Source organism: Gopherus flavomarginatus, chromosome 3, assembly GCF_025201925.1.
Source record: "Gopherus flavomarginatus isolate rGopFla2 chromosome 3, rGopFla2.mat.asm, whole genome shotgun sequence".
Taxonomy (NCBI): domain Eukaryota; kingdom Metazoa; phylum Chordata; order Testudines; family Testudinidae; genus Gopherus; species Gopherus flavomarginatus.
Window position 1 is genome coordinate 286,606,406 of NC_066619.1, and position 17,833 is coordinate 286,624,238.

Consider the following 17,833-nt stretch of genomic DNA (forward strand, 5'->3'; position numbering starts at 1 on the left):
GGGCAGCGCATGGAGCCACCTGGCCGTGCCTCTGCGTAGGAGCCGGAGAGGGGACATGTCGCTGCTTCCAGGAGCTGCTTGAGTCCTCACGCTCCCCCTGTGCCTCAGCCCTGATCCACCTCCCATCCTCCGAACCCCTCAGTCCCAGCCCGGAGCCCCCTCCTGCACCCCAAACCTCTCATCCCCAGTCCCACCTCAGAGCCTGCACCCCCCACCACACCCCAACTCCTTGCCTCAGCCTGGAGCCCCTCCTGCACCCCAAACCCCACATCCCCAGCCCTACCCCAGAGCCTGCACCCCCAGCCCAGAGCCTGTACCCCCAGCCGGAGCCCTCACCCCCTCCTGCACCCCCAGCCCAGAGCCTGTGCCCCCCACCACACCCCAACTCCTTGCCTCAGCCTGGAGCCCCTCCTGCACCCCAAACCCCACATCCCCAGCCCTACCCCAGAGCCTGCACCCCCAGCCAGAGCCCTCACCCCCTCCTGCACCCCAACCCCCTGAGCCCATCCAGTGAAAATGAGCGAATGAATGGGGGTGGGGAGAGTGAGCGAGTGGGGAGGGGATGGAATGAGTGGGGGCAGGGCCTCAGTGGAGGGGTGGGGCCCCAGGGGCAGGGGGCGGGGCAGGGGGTGGCGCAAGGGTGTTCGGTTTTATACGAGTAGAAAGTTGGCAACCCTAGCCCCCGCCCTGTGCCGGACTCCTGCCCCATGACCTGCCTTGCTCCCGCCCCACCCCTTCCCTGCACCCCTGTCCCCTCCCTGCACCCCCCCTCCCCGTGGCCCTAGAGCGAGTGGGGACATGGCACCTCATGGGAAGGGGTGGGGAGCCCAGGGCAGGGGGGGGCTGCAGGTCGGGAGTGAGGGGAATCGGCAGAGCTGCGGGGGAGCCCAGGGCGGGGGGGGGGGCTGCGGGTCGGGAGTGAGGGGCATCGGCAGAGCTGCAGGGGAGCCCAGGGCGGGGGGGGCTGCGGGTCGGGAGTGAGGGGCATCGGCAGAGCTGCGGGGGAGCCCAGGGCAGGGGGGCTGCGGGTCGGGAGTGAGGGGCATCGGCAGAGCTGCGGGGGAGCCCAGGGCAGGGGGGCTGCGGGTCGGGAGTGAGGGGCCTTGGCAGAGCTGCGAGGGAGCCCAGGGCAGGTGGGGGCTGCGGGTCAGGAATGAGGGGCAGTGGCAGAGCTGCGAGGGAGCCCAGGGCAGGGGGGGTGCGGGTCGGGAGTGAGGGGCCTCGGCAGAGCTGCGGGGGAGCCCAGGGCAGGTGGGGGCTGCGGGTCGGGAGTGAGGGGCCTCGGCAGAGCTGCGAGGGAGCCCAGGGCAGGGGGGGTGCGGGTCGGGAGTGAGGGGCCTCGGCAGAGCTGCGGGGGAGCCCAGGGCGGGGGGGGCTGCGGGTTGGGAGTGAGGGGAATCGGCAGAGCTGCGGGGGAGCCCAGGGCTGGTGGGGGCTGCAGGTCGGGAGTGAGGGGCAGTGGCAGAGCTGCAGGGGAGCCCAGGGCAGGTGGGGGCTGCGGGTCGGGAGTGAGGGGCAGTGGCAGAGCTGCAGGGGAGCCCAGGGCGGGGGGGGCTGCAGGTCGGGAGTGAGGGGCATCGGCAGAGCTGCGAGGGAGCCCAGGCGGGGGGGGCTGCGGGTTGGGAGTGAGGGGCCTCGGCAGAGCTGCAGGGGAGCCCAGGGCAGGTGGGGGCTGCGGGTCAGCAGTGAGGGGCATCGGCAGAGCTGCAGGGGAGCCCAGGGCAGGTGGGGGCTGCGGGTCAGGAGTGAGGGGCCTCGGCAGAGCTGCGGGGGAGCCCAGGGCAGGGGGGGTGCGGGTCGGCAGTGAGGGGCATCGGCAGAGCTGCGGGGGAGCACAGGGCGGGGGGGGCTGCGGGTCGGGAGTGAGGGGCATCGGCAGAGCTGCGAGGGAGTCCGGGTGGGGGGGGGGGCTTCAGGTCGGGAATGAGGGGCATCGGCAGAGCCGTGGGTGGGGAGTGATGCCCGGGCTGGAGCTGTTCTGTTCCCAGTCCAGCCAGGGCCCCTCAGCCCGGCCCCAGGGTGAGTCCAGCCCCAGCTTCCCGCTCAGACCGATCCCCCAAGGGGGCCGAGACCCCCCCAAACTCACATCACAGGTGGGGACCCTGTGCAGCCGGCAGATCCTCAGCCCATCCCACCCCGGCTGCCTGCGTGGGGGGCGAGGGGGCAGAGGGCCGTGTCCCAGGTACCATGGTGGGGGTAGAGGGCTCCCAGCCACCGGCCAACGTACGACCTGCTGTCTCCCTCCCCAGGAGCAGAATGGTGAGAAAACGAACAACGGCATCCATTACCGCCTGCAGCTGCTGTACAGCAATGGTAAGGCGGGCGGGGGGCCAGGAGCTATGGGGCGGGGGGGGTGTGGGGGCAGGAGCTATAGGGGCTGGGGTCTGCTGGGCTGAGGGCTACAGAGCAGGGAGGCTGCAGGGCCAGGGGCTGGAGGGCAGGAGGCTGTGGGATCAGGAGGTTTTGGGGCTGGGCCCAGGGCACCCAGGACTGACTCATTGCCCCAGCCCAGAGCCTGCCGTCCTGTCACCCTCTCACGTACGTCCTGCGTCCAGCAGGGACCGGCTGGGGCTCCTGCCTCCCCATCGATGTGCTGAGCTGCATGGTCTCAGCTGCTGAACTCCCCAGATAGTCGCCTAAGAACTACAGGGGAAATAGCATCGCCTGGGAGGGTCCTGGAGTATGTGGGGGTTGTGGTTCGGGAGTGAGGGGCACCAGCAGAGCTGGGGGGGGCAGGGCTGGGATAACGGGGGGCTGCGGGTCAGGAGTGAGGGGCACGGGCAGAGCTGTGGGGGTTGGAGGGTAGCCCAGGGCTGGGATAATGCGGGGCTGTGGGTCGGGAGTGAGGGGCACCGGCAGAGGTGGGGTGGGGGCAGGGCTAGGATAGTGGGGGGCTGCGGGTTGGGAGTGAGGGCACTGTCAGAGCTAGGGGGGAGCCCATGGCTGGGATAATGGGGGGCTGCGGGTCAGGATTGAGGGGCACCGGCAGAGCTGGGATGGGGGGCAGGGCTGGGATAGTGGGGGGCTGTGAGTCGAGAGTGAGGGGCACCAGCAAAGCTGTGCGGGGGGGAACCCTGGGTTGGGATAGTGGGGGGCTGCGGGTTGGGAGTGAGGCACTGTCAGAGCTGGGGGCGAGCCCGTGGCTGGGATAGTGGGGGGCTGTGGGTCGGGAGTGAGGGGCACCGGCAGAGCTGGGGTGGGGGGCAGGGCTGGGATAGTGGGGGGCTGTGGGTCGGGAGTGAGGGGCACTGGCAGAGCTGGGGTGGGGGGCAGGGCTGGGATAGTGGGGGGGCTGTGAGTCGAGAGTGAGGGGCACCGGCAGAGCTGTGAGGGGGGGAGCTCTGGGTTGGGATAGTGGGGGGCTGCGGGTTGGGAGTGAGGGCACTGTCAGAGCTGGGGGGGGAGCCCATGGCTGGGATAGTGGGGGGCTGTGGGTCGGGAGTGAGGGGCACCGGCAGAGCTGGGGTGGGGGACAGGGCTGGGATAGTCGGGGGCTGTGGGTCGGGAGTGAGGGGCACCGGCAGAGCTGGGGTGGGGGGCAGGGCTGGGATAGTGGGGGGCTGCGGGTCGGGAGTGAGGGGCACCGGCAGAGCTGGGGTGGGGGGCAGGGCTGGGATAGTGGGGGGCTGCGGGTCGGGAGTGAGGGGCACCGGCAGAGCTGGGGTGGGGGGCAGGGCTGGGACAGTGGGGGGCTGCGAGTCGGGAGTGAGGGGCACCGGCAGAGCTGGGGTGGGGGACAGGGCTGGGATATTGGGGGGCTGTGGGTTGGGAGTGAGGGGCACCGGCAGAGCTGGGGTGGGGGGCAGGGCTGGGATATTGGGGGGCTGCGGGTTGGGAGTGAGGGGCACCGGCAGAGCTGGGGTGGGGGGCAGGGCTGGGATAGTGGGGGGCTGCGGGTCGGGAGTGAGGGGCACCGGCAGAGCTGGGGTGGGGGGCAGGGCTGGGATAGTGGGGGGCTGTGGGTCGGGAGTGAGGGGCACCGGCAGAGCTGGGATGGGGGGCAGGGCTGGGATAGTGGGGGGCTGCGGGTCGGGAGTGAGGGGCACCGGCAGAGCTGGGGTGGGGGGCAGGGCTGGGATAGTGGGGGGCTGCGGGTCGGGAGTGAGGGGATCGATGGAGCTGGTGAGAATGTTCCCCCCTCACACACACAGGGCTGCGGACGGAGCAGGATCTCTACGTGCGGCTCATCGACTCCATGTCCAAGCAGGTAACGCTGCCAGCTGGGGACAGCGCAGGGGGAGACTCGGTCGGGGCTGGGGGTTCAGACCAGGTCACCCCCCGCCACTCCCAGTAACTCCTGAGGTGCCACCCAGCCCCGGCCTGGCCTGCATCTCAGGCCGCCTTCTGCCCCCAGGGCTTCCCCAGCAGCACCCGTATCCTTTCCCACGCCCCCTGGGCGCGAGCGGCCCCATGGCTCCGGTGCACCCAGCCCTCCCCCCGTCCAGACCCACCCCTTCCCTGGCACCCCCCATGCCGCGCCCCTGGAGCAGACACAGCCCTGAGCCTGGGCTCTCCGCTGGGCTGCCTGCGGCTGACCCTGCCTGTCGGTCGCCCTCCGTGCCCCGTACAGCACCGAGCGCACCACGGGCCCAGCACAGCCACTGGGGGTCATGGCAAAGGGAGCGAGGGCAGGCCCAGGGTTTCCCTCTCCCGCCCTCAGCTCGCGCCTCCCCGCCAGCCCTGCGTCGCTCCAGCAGTGCCTGCCCCGGCTCCCCTGGATAGACCGGCCCTGCGCTGCTGCAAGGGGGGGAAGGGCAGCAAGAGGGGGTGGGGGAGCAGAGCGAGGGGCAGCGAAGTCGCCTGTGGGTGAGACGGGCTCAGTGGGGCTCTTGCTTCTTAGACACCTGCCGGGGCCCCGCAGCCGGGCCGGGCGTCAGGGCGGGGAGCTGGGCCGGGCTCAGTGCAGGAAGGACGCGGAGCTGGCGGGCAGCAGAGATGGCCCCTGCAGGCGCCCGGGCCTGCTGGCTGCAGAGTGAGTGGAGGCCCTGGGGGCCAGGTCCTGGAGCGATGGCCTGGCCGGCCCGGTTTGCTCCGTTCTCTCGGGGGTTCTGAGACGCTTGGCCCCGGGTTCCTGGCCTGCGAGGGTCTGAGCCACCTGCCTGGCCAGTGCCTGTTGTGATCAGAGACCCCCTGGGCCGCGCGCTGGCAGATCCCCTCACCCGGTGCCCTCTCCCGCCAGGCCATCATCTACGAGGGGCAGGACAAGAACCCCGAGATGTGCCGAGTGCTGCTGACCCACGAAATCATGTGCAGGTAGGTGCTGGGCTCGGCCTCAAGGCTGGCGGGGCAGTGAGAGCGCTCAGGGCCATGTCCCCGCCCGGCTCCCGTCCAGCCACCACGCGGGCACAGCACGTGGCTGACAGGGCAGTGAGAGCGTTCAGGGCCACGTCCCCGCCCGGCTCCCGTCCAGCCACCCACGTGGGCATAGCACGTGGCCGGCGGGGCAGTGAGAGCGTTCAGGGCCACGTCCCCTCCCAGCTCCCGTCCAGCCACCCGCGTGGGCACAGCACGTGGCCGGCGGGGCAGTGAGAGCGCTCAGGGCCACGTCCCCGCCCGGCTCCCGTCCAGCCACCCACGTGGGCATAGCACGTGGCCGGCGGGGCAGTGAGAGCGTTCAGGGCCACGTCCCCTCCCAGCTCCCGTCCAGCCACCCGCGTGGGCCCAGCACGTGGCCGGCGGGGCAGTGAGAGCGCTCAGGGCCACGTCCCCGCCCGGCTCCCGTCCAGCCACCCACGTGGGCATAGCACGTGGCCGGCGGGGCAGTGAGAGCGCTCAGGGCCACGTCCCCTCCCAGCTCCCGTCCAGCCACCCGCATGGGCACAGCACGTGGCCGGCGGGGCAGTGAGAGCGCTCAGGGCCACGTCCCCGCCCGGCTCCCGTCCAGCCACCCGCGTGGGCCCAGCACGTGGCCGGCGGGGCAGTGAGAGCGCTCAGGGCCACGTCCCCTTCCAGCTCCCGTCCAGCCACCCGCATGGGCACAGCACATGGCCGGCGGGGCAGTGAGAGCGCTCAGAGCCACATCCCCGCCCGGCTCCCGTCCAGCCACCCGCGTGGGCACAGCACGTGGCTGACAGGGCAGTGAGAGCACTCAGGACCACGTCCCCTCCCAGCTCCCGTCCAGTCACCCGCGTGGGCACAGCACGTGGCTGACAGGGCAGTGAGAGCACTCAGGACCACGTCCCCTCCCAGCTCCCGTCCAGCCACCCGCGTGGGCACAGCACGTGGCCGGCGGGGCAGTGAGAGCGCTCAGGACCACGTCCCCTCCCAGCTCCCGTCCAGCCACCCGCGTGGGCACAGCATGTGGCCGGCGGGGCAGTGAGAGCGCTCAGGGCCACGTCCCCTCCCAGCTCTCGTCCAGCCACCCGCGTGGGCACAGCACGTGGCCGGCGGGGCAGTGAGAGCGCTCAGGGTCATGTCCCTGCCCGGCTCCCGTCCAGCCACCCGCGTGGGCCCAGCACGTGGCCGGCGGGGCAGTGAGAGCGCTCAGGGCCACGTCCCCTCCCAGCTCCCGTCCAGCCACCCGCGTGGGCACAGCATGTGGCCGGCGGGGCAGTGAGAGCGCTCAGGGCCATGTCCCCTCCCGGCTCCCGTCCAGCCACCACGCGGGCACAGCACATGGCTGGTGGGGGCTGATTCTCCCTGGGCTCTCGCGCAGTGCCCAGCATCAGCCGCCCTCCTCTCTCCATGCCCCTGGGCCCCCACAGCCAGGCTGGGCAGGAAGCCAGGGCACCTTCGAGGGGGTGGGGGGCGCGAGCCAGGGGGCCGGGAGCGTCTCCCTCCAGCTGTGTCTTCGCCGGGGTCCCTGGTGCCCCATTAAAGCTGCCTTGTTTATGAGCCTGGGGCTCGGGGTTTGTGGGAATTAGCGGCTGTGTCCGTGCCGGCTTTTCCCGCTGATTGAGCTCCAGGAGCCTCACTAATGATCTCGGGGCTCAGGGACTGGGGGGCCCCGGGGGGGCTGCGTACCCAGCCGTGACTTTGTTTGTGTAACTGAGTCGCCCGGGGGCTCCCCTGCCTGCCCAGGGCCCCGCCTCCCGCTCGTCGCCCGCCTGGCCCTGTTTGGGGGCCTGGAGCCCCGGCCTCAGCCAGCGCTGACCAGACCCAGCTGCGACTGGTGCCGGGTGGGGGGCAGAGCCTCCCCCTGCAGGGCCAGCGCTTCGAACCCACCTGGCTGGCAGCGAGCGAGCACCAGCGCCCCCCCCACCGTACCCAGGGCTCGGGGTGGGGAGCCAGAGGGGCGCAGGGGGAGCCGGGGGGCTGAGCGCCCCCAGCAGACGAGCCTCTCGATTGGTGCTTCGCCCCCAGGCTCACAGCAGGGCCCAGAGCACCCCCAGAGCTGTGCGGGGGCCACGACAGCCGCTCGCACCGAGGGACCAGCACTCCCGGCCCCCAGGGCGCCCCCCCGCTCTCTGGGGCTTCCCACAGGGGTCATGCAGCCTGGGAGCTCTGGGCCCGGCTCTGGGGGGAGGGCTGGTGGGGGGGGTCAGGGGGTGGGGGATGGAGAAGCAGGGAGGAGCATGGGGGAGGGGGAGAGGGCCGGAGGTGGGACGAGAAAGGGGATGGGGGGCTGCTATCCTGGGTCGTCCTGTCCCCCTGCCCCCATCAGCAGCCCCTGGGGGTGGGAGGGTGCCAGGCCGGGGGTGCTGGGTTCCCTCCCCCACTCACCCCGACTCCTCTCCCCCTCGCCCGGCCCAGCCGCTGCTGTGACAAGAAGAGCTGCGGGAACCGCAACGAGACTCCCTCTGACCCCGTCATCATCGACAGGTGAGCGGGCCCCCGCCCCGTCCCCTGTGCCCCTGCGCCAGGCCGTGGGACCCCCCAGACCGTCCCTGTGCCCCGTCCCCTGCGCCAGGCCGTGGGACCCCCCAGACCGTCCCTGTGCCCCATCCCCTGCTCCAGGCCGTGGGACCCCCAGACTGTCCTGGGGTCCTGTCCCTGTGTCCCATCCCCTGCGCCTCTCTGCAGCCGTGGGACCCCCCGACTGTCCTGGGGTCTTGTCCCCTGCGCCGGGCCATGGGACCCCCTCCAGACTGTCCTGGGGTCCTGTCCCCGCGCCCCATCCCCTGCGCCGGGCCGTGGGAACCCCCCGACCGTCCTGGGGTCCTATCCCTGTACCCGTCCCCTGCGCCAGGCCGTGGGAACCCCCGACCGTCCTGGGGTCCTGTCCCTGTGCCCCGTTCCCTGCGCCAGGTCGTGGGACCCCCCCCGACCATCTTGGGGTCCTGTCCCTGTGTCCCATCCCCTGCGCCAGGCCGTGGGAACCCCCAGACTCTCCTGGGGTCCTGTCCCCGCGCCCTGTCCCCTGCTCCAGGCCATGGGAACCCCCCAACCGTCCTGGTGTCCTGTCCCTGTGTCCTATCCCCTGCGCCAGGCCATAGAAACCCCCCAGACTGTCCTGGGGTCCTGTCCCCGTGCCCCGTTCCCTGCGCCAGGCCGTGGGAACCCCCCGACCATCCTGGGGTCCTGTCCCTTTGTCCCATCCCCTGTGCCAGGCCGTGGGACCCCCCCAGACTGTCCTGGGGTCCTGTCCCCATGCCCCATCCCCTGCGCCAGGCCGTGGGAACCCCCCGACCGTCCTGGGGTCCTGTTCCTGTGCCCCGTCCCCTGCGCCAGACTGTGGGACCCCCCCAGACTGTCCTGGGGTCCTGTCTCCGTGCCCCGTCCCCTGCGCCAGACTGTAGGACCCCCCCAGACTGTCCTGGGGTCCTGTGCCTGTGCCCCGTCCCCTGCGCCAGACCGTGGGACCCCCCCAGACTGTCCTGGGGTCCTGTCCCCGTGTCCCATCCCCTGCGCCAGGCCGTGGGAACCCCCCGACCGTCCTGGGGTCCTGTGCCTGTGCCCCGTCCCCTGTGCCACACTGTGGGACCCCCCAAACAGTCCTGGGGTCCTGTCCCCTCGCCCCATCTCCTGCACCAGGCCATGGGAACCCGCAGGCTATCCTGGTCCCGTGGGCTGGATCCCCATCACGTGGGGCTCAGTACCTGGGCCTGACCCACCAGCTGAGCACCCTCAGTGCTGCCAGGGGAGCTGGGCACAGGGCTGGGCCCCCAAACTGACGAGCACCTGGCTTGGCTGAGGTGGAGGTGGTGCCCAGAGCCCCGTCCTCTCCCTGCCCCGCTGCCCTGGGGTGCCCTCGGCTGTGTCTCCTGGTCCCCACACTGTCTGGCTGTCTCCTCCCTGGGCTTGGCACTGTGCTGCCTGGCTCCGTTCAGCCCCTCGTCTGCTCCTGCCCGCTGGCATCGTGGCTGGCCGGCTGCAGAGAGTGACCGCAGATTGGGGAAATCGGGGTTCCAGCCTGGCTGCCGCCCTGCTCCATGCTGCGGTCCCCCCAGCGGACGCAGTCCTACATGCCTGGGGCTGTGCAGTGAAATGCGTTAACGCTGGCCAGTGGCCCTTGGGCAGGACAGGCTGGACAGGCAGCATGTCCGTTCTCGCCCAGCACGTGGCTGGCCTGTGGAACTCACTGCCACAAGAGAGCTCTGCAGGCTTCCAGCGAATTGGGCATTGGCACCAATGAGGAGAACACCAGTTACATTAGGGGAACGGGGAAGGGAAGGGGATGTAACTCCCACTGCTGGGCTTGAGTCACTCTTCCACCTCCGGGCCTGGGATGAAACCCCTCTGGGGCGGGTTATTCTGTGATTGGCCATTGTGGGATTTCTTGGGGCGTCCGATGCTGGCTGCTATCAGACAGGATACTGGACTGGACTAGCCAGGCTGTGTATGTGACTGCACTCTGTTGGATGGAATCAGAACTGTTCTGCTCTGTGTCATAGGCCCTATACTGCCAACAGCGGTGATTCTCCATTAGCTGCAGTGGCAGGAGAAGCTTAGTTCTGTCCCTGCTGTTGCTGTTCAGTGCCTCCAGCATGGGCATCGTGCCAGCTCGGGGGCTGAGTCTTAGGGGCCGATGGCTTCGCGTCACTGGTATTGCGATGTGCTAGGGATGGGGCTCCAGCGTGTGTGACGTGGGGAGGACATTCCCTGACAGCCAGTGCAGAGAGCAGGGGAGAGCTGGCCTGGGAGCACGAGCCAGATCTGTGCTCCCCCCTCCCGGTGTCCCCACTCCCGCGTGCACCGCGTCTCGTCGCCAGCATGTCCCCTGGAAAAGAGCCGTCCCCAGCCAGCTTCGGTTTCCTGCTTGGGCGGCTGCAGGCACAGAGTCACGCTGCAGTGATGCTGCAAATGGCCATTTCCCTCTGAACAAACCAGCCCATCCAGGCGACACCCAGATACCTGCGCGCCCCGACCGGGCATGGGGCAGGGCGGGGCGAGGTGGTGACACGGGGGGAGCAAACACCTCTTTCGTTGGTGGGTCGAGCTCTGCGGTGCCAGCACCAGCCCCGGTTTTGAGGCTCGAGCCCGGGTTCTTTGTATGGGTCCCAGCAGGGCTAGGGCTGCAGGTCGGGGCTGAGGGGCACTGGCAGAGCTGGGGGGTGCAGGGCAGGTGGCTGCGGGTCGGGGCTGAGGGGCACGGCAGAGCTGGGGGGTGCAGGGCAGGTGGCTGTGGATCGGGGCTGAGGGGCACCAGCAAAACTGGGGGGTGCAGAGCAGGTGGCCGCGGGTCGGGGCTGAGGGGCACCAGCATTGCTGGGGGGTGCAGGGCAGGGCTGGGTCAGCAGGAACGATTGAGAGACAGTGGGGGAGCACTCGCCATCTGTCCCCCTCTGCTCCCTGCCTGTTGGATGAAATCAGGGGGAACGTCAGGGATCTGGGGAATGAACGCCTCTATCGTTGGTGGGCCGAGCTCTGCGGTGCCAGCACCAGCCCCGGTTTCGAGGCTCTGACCCGGGTTCTTTGTATGGGTCCCAGCAGGGCTGGGGCTGCGCACGCCCCGGCTCGGGGCCTGATGCTGGTCCATGAATCAGGCAAACAAAGGAGCCTCTGTCCCTGTCTCAAACTATGAGCACCAGTTTCCTCCATGGTGGCTAATGGGCCGAATTCACGGTCTCGTCCCAGCCGCTGCTGGTAGCAAATTCGGCCATGTCACGGAGTCACCGGGCGATGCTCTGGAACAGCTCCCCACAGAGCCAGTCAGGACTTTGGGGAGCCTCCTCTCCCTTGGAGCAGACTGTCTGCAGGGCAAGAAGCTCACACGGCTTCACCTCCTGGGTCTCTCCTTGGAGCATTCACCATCCTCTGCCCCTCCGTACGCTTCCCACAGCGAGTCCACCCCAGCGGGGTCCTGGGGAAGCCTCCGGGTCCTGCACCCCCACTTCGCAGTCAGATGTGACTCTCAGCCAGCCAGTAAAACAGAGGTTTATTCGATGACAGGAACAGGGTCTAAAACAGAGCTTGTAGATACAGCGAACCGGACCCCTCGGCCGGGTCCATTCTGGGGGGCAGTGAGCCAGACCCCCAGGTCTGCCTTCCACCCTTGGCCCCAGCCAGCTCCAGACTAACAACCCCTCCCAGCCCCTCCTCTCTGCTCAGCCCCTTTCCCGGGCCAGGAGGTCACCTGATCCCTTTGTCTCCAACACCTTCAGCTGGCACCTTTGCAGAGGAGGGGCCCAGGCCATCAGTTGCCAGGAGACAGAGTGTCAGGCATTTAGGGGCACTGGCCCTTGCTCTGCCAGATACCTAAGAACTGCCATGGGGACACTGAGGCACCAACACAGTATTCAGAGAAAACATTAAGAACTTTCCCAGTTCGTCACATCTCTCCCCCCTTCGAGACCGAACTGAGCGAGGTCACTCCAGCCAGTGACCTGGGGAAGTTCGAACCCACCAACGTTCCCATGGATGCCCCAGCATCTCTCCCATTCCTTGGTGTGAGTTACACCAGGACAGTCCAGTCTCACGCCCTCCCTTAGGTCGGGTGTGCTTGATGGCACTTGCAGGCCGCATGTGGGAAGGTTTATGCAGCCCACACCCTTTGCCACCCCAATATCCCTGGGGTTCAAGCTGGGATTGGGTCTTTTCCCAGCACTCTGGTCTGTGATTCGGGCTCTCTTGGTTAAGAGCCCCCATCTTGGCCTTTGCCAGCTCTGGGCTTGGGCAGCCACTTCCCATTTTGTGGCCCAGACACAACATCTCTGCCGTCCCCACCTTACACTTTCCAGCTTTTACCATCAGTCCCACCTCCTTGAGGCAGCCCAGCCCCCTCTTCACCTGGGACACCTGTTCCTCCCAGGACTGGCTAAAGATGCACGTTATCAGTGTCTGCCCAGGCCAAGTTCTCCATCGCCCTTTGCTTCTCTAGAATCTCCCCAGGCCTAGGCATGGGGTCGGCATTGAACACTGTGATGGCTTTAAGCTTCTCACAGCCCCCACAAAACCAGATCATCCTGTCTCCCTTGGGGATCAGCCCCACACGGGAGGCCCATGGGCTGTAAAACGGCTGGATCCCATCTAAAGCCAGCATGTCCCTGACCTCTCTCTCCAGGTTCTGGGCTGCTTTCCCAGTGACTCTGAACGGGGAACACCTGATGGGGAGATTGTCTCCCACCTCAGGGAAGAGATCCCCCAGGGGGTCTTCCCCCTTTTTCATCCAATTCTTCCCCTTCAGGTCCAGGGGTCCCCTCACTCTCCTCCCATCCAGCAGCTCGAACGGGAAGAACCCTGTGGATTCCTGGGGCACCACCAGCTGCCTCCCGACCCCCCCCAGTTCTACTTCCCCTTGGGGAGCCCATTCCTGGTACAGGAATCCCTTCTCCTGCAGGACTTTGTCCCTGCAGCCTTCCCCAAGGGGGTTTGCAGCGCTGTGGCCAGCAAGTTCCCTCAGCTTCTCCAAGGAGGGATCCCTCTGCAGCTCGGTCTGGGATTCAGCTGCTGGGGAAGGGAGTGGGACCTGCTCCCTCTCGCTGGCTGGGCCAGGGGTCACAGCCCCCCTGAGCCCTGTCCCTGGTAGCTCCCTCCCTGCTGTGTAATCACTTCCCAGCAGCACGTCTGGACCAGGCAAACCTGTTTGGCAGCTGACCTGCCCTGCCTGGGTGTCCCTGCACTCAGCTGGGGTCTCAGCTGCCCCCGTGCTCAGCGCTGCCCTTGCTGTCCCAGTGGGGGCAGGCAGCGAGCTCTCTGCTCTGGTCACAGCATCAGAGCCAGCGTGAGCCCCCTCTCCGGTGTGCAGGGGGGCGGGGAGCATCTCTCCCTCCCACTCAGCCCCAGGGGGCTGGTTACAGGTAGGCAGGTATCCTGAGCCCTGCAGCCCCTCCCCCCTGCCAGCCAGGTCATTTGCATTTTCACTGACCATTTCCATCCTAGCCAATTGGTTGCCTGGATTTGAATTCAAACCCTCGGCCGTTACAGGAGCGGGGCCTGGATCCTGTCCCATGGGGAGACAGTCACCCCCCAACAGGGCCTCCCAGCCGATATCCTGGAGAACCCCAACTACCAGCCAGCCCAACCCCTCCTGGGTCTGCACAGGGATCTGGGCCATAGGCAGGGCGAGGGGCTTCACCCCAGGGAACTTCACCCAGGTTCCACAGTCCCTCAGCATCTGGGGCTGCACCACCACCGTTCTCTCTGTCCCAGGGTCTCGCCCCCGCAGGCTTGTTTCCCCACTGACCCCTCGGCAGCCCCCTATGTCTCTCTGCTCCACCATCACCAGTCCACGCTGCTGCTGCTTCTCCTGCAGCTTTTCCTCGGGCTCTTGCTCTCTCTCACGGTCCTCTCGCTCTCTCAGGCTCTGCTCCCATCCCATCCGTCTCCAATCTCCTGATGGGGAACCCAATCGTGAAGACCCTCGTCTGATTGGGGACCAGACTCCCGGGGATGCCTGGCTGCTGCTCCAGCTGCTCCCAGATCTTCTTGTAGCCCCATCTGGGCCAGGAATCTGCTCCTCAGAGCGGTGCTTCTCCTTCAACTGCACGATTAACTGTGCCTTGGTGAATTTCCCCATGCGTAACCCTCTCTTTGTGCACAGGATCACAATGTCCTTCTCAAGGAGATGGTGATAGGCCATCACTTCACCGTTCCCAAGTGGCTCTGGACTCACAGGCCTGTGTGCTCTTGGCTCCCCCATGGTTTCCAGGAAGAACCCCTGGTGTGCCAGCCCTTCTCGTGATCTCCACCTCTTTGCCAGGGTCGAGCTGCAGACTCCTCCGCCCCAGGACTGCTCCTGCAATCCCCCGGGGAACCCTGCTACTGCAAAAATCCTTCTCTCTCCCAGGGTCGAGCGGCAAGCTCCTCCGCCCCTGAGACTGCTGGCTGCAGTCCTCAGGGGGACCCCGTTACTCCAACAGTCCTTCTCGCTGGTCACACACTCCCAGAGGTTAACTGCCCCCTGAAACCGTCCCACTCTGAGCCTTCAGCACGCCTGGTCCTCATTATCCCTCCTTTGTTTTACTGCTCCCCAGTCACTTACTGCAAGCAGCGCCATTCACGGGGTGCAGTACGTCCCGCCGCTGCCACCCGTTGTCACGGAGTCACTAGGCGATGCTCTGGAACTGCTCCCCACCAAGCCAGTCAGGACTTTGGGGAGCCTCCTCTCCCTAGGAGCAGACTTGTTCAGGGCAAGAAGCTCACACAGCTTCACCTCCTGGGTCTCTCCTTGGAGCATTCAGCATCCTCTGCCCCTCCGTGCGCTTCCCACAGCGAGTCCACCCCAGTGGGGTCCTGGGGAAGCCACCGGGTCCTGCACCCCCACTTTGCAGTCGGACGTGACTCTCAGCCAGCCAGTAAAACAGAGGTTTATTCGACGACAGGAACAGGGTCTGTAACAGAGCTTGTAGGTACAGCGAACCGGACCCCTCGGCTGGGTCCATTCTGGGGGCAGCGAGCCAGACCCCCAGGTCTGCACTTCACTCCCCGACCCCAGCCAGCTCCAGACTAACAACCCCCCTTAGCCCCTCCTCTCTGCTCAGCCCCTTTCCTGGGCCAGGAGGTCACCTGATCCCTTTGTCTCCAACACTTTCAGCTGGCACCTTTGCAGAGGGGGGGCCCAGGCCATCAGTTGCTAGGAGACAGAGGGTCAGGCATTTAGGGGCACTGGCCCTTTGCTCTGCCAGATACTTAAGAACTGCCATGGGGACACTGAGGCACCAACACAGTATTCAGAGAAAACATTAAGAACTTTCCCAGTTCGTCACAGGCCATGCTGTGCAAATCGCCTCTCGCTGCTCCCACACAAGCCGATGGCTCCTGCCTGCGTCAGCGCCCGCGGGGGGCTGGCTGGTCGGTCGAGGGGCCCCTGGGCTAGGGATTGTGCTGGCAGGAGCCTGTCGAGGGGCGCTGGGGACCCCACGAATCAGAGGTGGACAAGGGTGTTTGGGCCAGGGGAGTGCTCAGTTCATGCACTAGATCGGCTCCTGGTCGGGGAGGACTCTCGGACCCCACGTCGGAGGAGGGACCAGGGCGGAGCGAGGCCCCTGGGACCCTGCGTCGGATGAGGCACCGGGGCGGAGCGAGGCCCCTCGGACCGTGGGTCGGACGAGACGCCGGGGCGGAGCGAGGCCCCTGAGACCCTGGGTCGGACGAGGTGCCGGGGCGGAGCGAGGCCCCTCAGACCCTGGGTCGGACGAGGCGTCGGGGCGGAGCGAGGCCCCTGAGACCCCGGGTCGGACGAGGCGTCGGGGCGGAGCGAGGCCCGTCGGACCCCGGGTCGGACGAGGCGCCGGGGCGGAGCGAGGCCCCTCGGACCCCGGGTCGGACGAGGCGCCGGGGCGGAGCGAGGCCCCTCGGACCCCTGGTCGGACGAGACGCTGGGGCGGAGCGAGGCCCCTCGGACCCTGCGCTGACTCAGTTCCCGGAGCTGAGGTTTTGGGGCGCTGCCCCTGCCACTGTTGTGTCTCTCTCTCAAGGGTGTTTCCCCAGTGGGGTTTGGCTGATGAGGCCTCAGTCTCGTCACCTGCTTGGAGCCCCTTCTGCAGGGACACAAGCTGCGTGTTCCCCTCCTGGCTCCCTCCCCCTGCTCGCTGCTGCGCGGCAGCCAGGCAGCCAGACGCGGCAGATGGTGGAAGTGACATTTGCCGTCAGCGCAGCACTTTCACTGCAAATAAAACAAATAAATTATACAAACAACATGGAACTGCTTCACTTCGCCGACCGGGGAATGTGTGTCAGCGCCGCTCCCGCTGCCCTGGGACGCGACAGCCACACCGAACGTGCGACACGCGCTGGGCACATGCTGGGCACACGCCGGGCAGGGCTATGACACGCTGACACAGACAAGGCACCCACACGACACACAGACACCCCTGTGCCCCTACCCCATCCAGTCATAGCCAGGCCGTGCCCATACAAACGGCACACAAACACGCTATGCATACCCCCCGGCTGGCACACAAACACACCAGGCCCACACAGATGCAGAGATGCCTGGCACAGGCCATTTGCACACGCAGCCTGTGCAGATCATACATGCACACGTGAACATGCCATGGACACAACCTGTCCCTGTGCCACTCTGCCATGCACATGCATATTCACCACTCAGCTGCACAGACACACGTGTGTCCATGCCATGAAGACGACATATGTTCACACACAACCATGCCATGCCCATGCATTGTGCCAAAAGCACCCCCACTGCTGTGCAGACGTGCCATGCACCAGGACCCACTCATGGAATGTGCTGTGAACACACAGGCATGTAAAATGCACAGGCCAGGCCAGGGTTTCCTGCCAAGGGGCCAGTTGTGGTGGCATGTTTTGCAAAGCAGAGATTTGACCACTAGGAACTTGGCTGAGGCTCCCTGGACTCATTGCACGTGAGCTGCCACCCCACCTGTGAGCAGGCGATGACTCAGCGTTGGGGGCTAACGACTCCGATTCCCTGAGGTCCCCAGAATTGTGACTCTGACGTTTGAGACCTAGATGGTCTCTGGGCCTGAACCCCCAGCTGCACTGAAAGTGGGTCCTTGGAATATTTAGTTTCTTCTGTATAATCCCAGATGACCCCTGTCAAGTGTCTTAATGTGATGAAAGAGACTCGAATACTCCCTGGAGGAGACAACAGTGCCTGGGTAGCCCTGGTCCGACCACCCAGGGAATTACTGAGGGTCCCTCAGACCCGCCTGGTTTCAGTCCCATGTAACTTTCTGAAGAGTTGAACTTCCAGGTTGAAATGTCCCATGTTTGGATTCTGCCCGTGGGTGAATATTTCTGGGAAATTTGGGTACAAGTTTAGCTGGGTTTGAGCAAGAATAAAGTGACCAAAAAACCCCACAACAAACAAACCCAACACACGGACATTTTCCCCCTTGTCAGAAAACTCCTGCCCCCTCCCTCACCTCCCCCCCCCCCCCGCCTTTACAGACAAAGGCCAAAAGTTACAAATTGGCTCCCTGAGAAGGCGCGTCTGTGACTGTCTGGGTGAAAATGGGTTTGGATTTACGGAGTTAGGGTCCATGCAGTGATCTGTCGCACAGCTGGTGACTCTGGGTTGTGCTGAAGGAGGTTGTGTTGTGCATACATGCCCGGCTCGTTCAGCTGGTGTGGTGTGGGTGTGCAGGAACCCAGGCTCAGTGACTGTGTATCCTGGAAGACAAGATGTGCCTGGCTCTGAAGCGAGCCATGGGAAAGCGATTGTTCCTGCTGACGTCCCGAACTGCGTCGCTCTTCCGCGAGCGTCTAGCCAGGGGTGACGTGATCTGGAGTGTTCCTTTTAAACAGGGAGGCAATACCACCCGGACAAAAACTTTGTTAAGGGAATTTTAAGGATAAACAATCAAAGGGCAGGAAAAAGCCAAAGCGATGGGCTGGGTTCTTCCTTGAGTAAAAGACACCTTGCCCTGAGCACCTCCATTCGCCTGCTTGTGGAGCACGTTGCTACCGAGCATGGGGAAGGGTGCTGGAAAGTTACCCTCTGCACCCTTAGGTGTGTGTTACAGAGCAGTCGGGAAGCACTCGCCCGCTTGCTGGCTGGCAGACGTACGATATAACCGGCTGCTGGGGG

General features: G+C 66.4%; 1 protein-coding gene across 2 annotated transcripts in view; it reads left to right on the plus strand.

Annotated features, from left to right (window-relative positions):
• Positions 1-17,833, plus strand: part of EBF4 (EBF family member 4) — a 110,220-nt gene that overhangs the window by 20,424 nt on the left and 71,963 nt on the right. For both annotated transcript variants that reach the window (XM_050944909.1, XM_050944908.1), the window contains 4 exons: positions 2,250-2,313; positions 4,152-4,207; positions 5,180-5,253; positions 7,693-7,761. In XM_050944909.1, the coding sequence (XP_050800866.1) occupies positions 2,250-2,313; positions 4,152-4,207; positions 5,180-5,253; positions 7,693-7,761 (263 nt within the window). The remainder of the gene's footprint in view (positions 1-2,249; positions 2,314-4,151; positions 4,208-5,179; positions 5,254-7,692; positions 7,762-17,833) is intronic.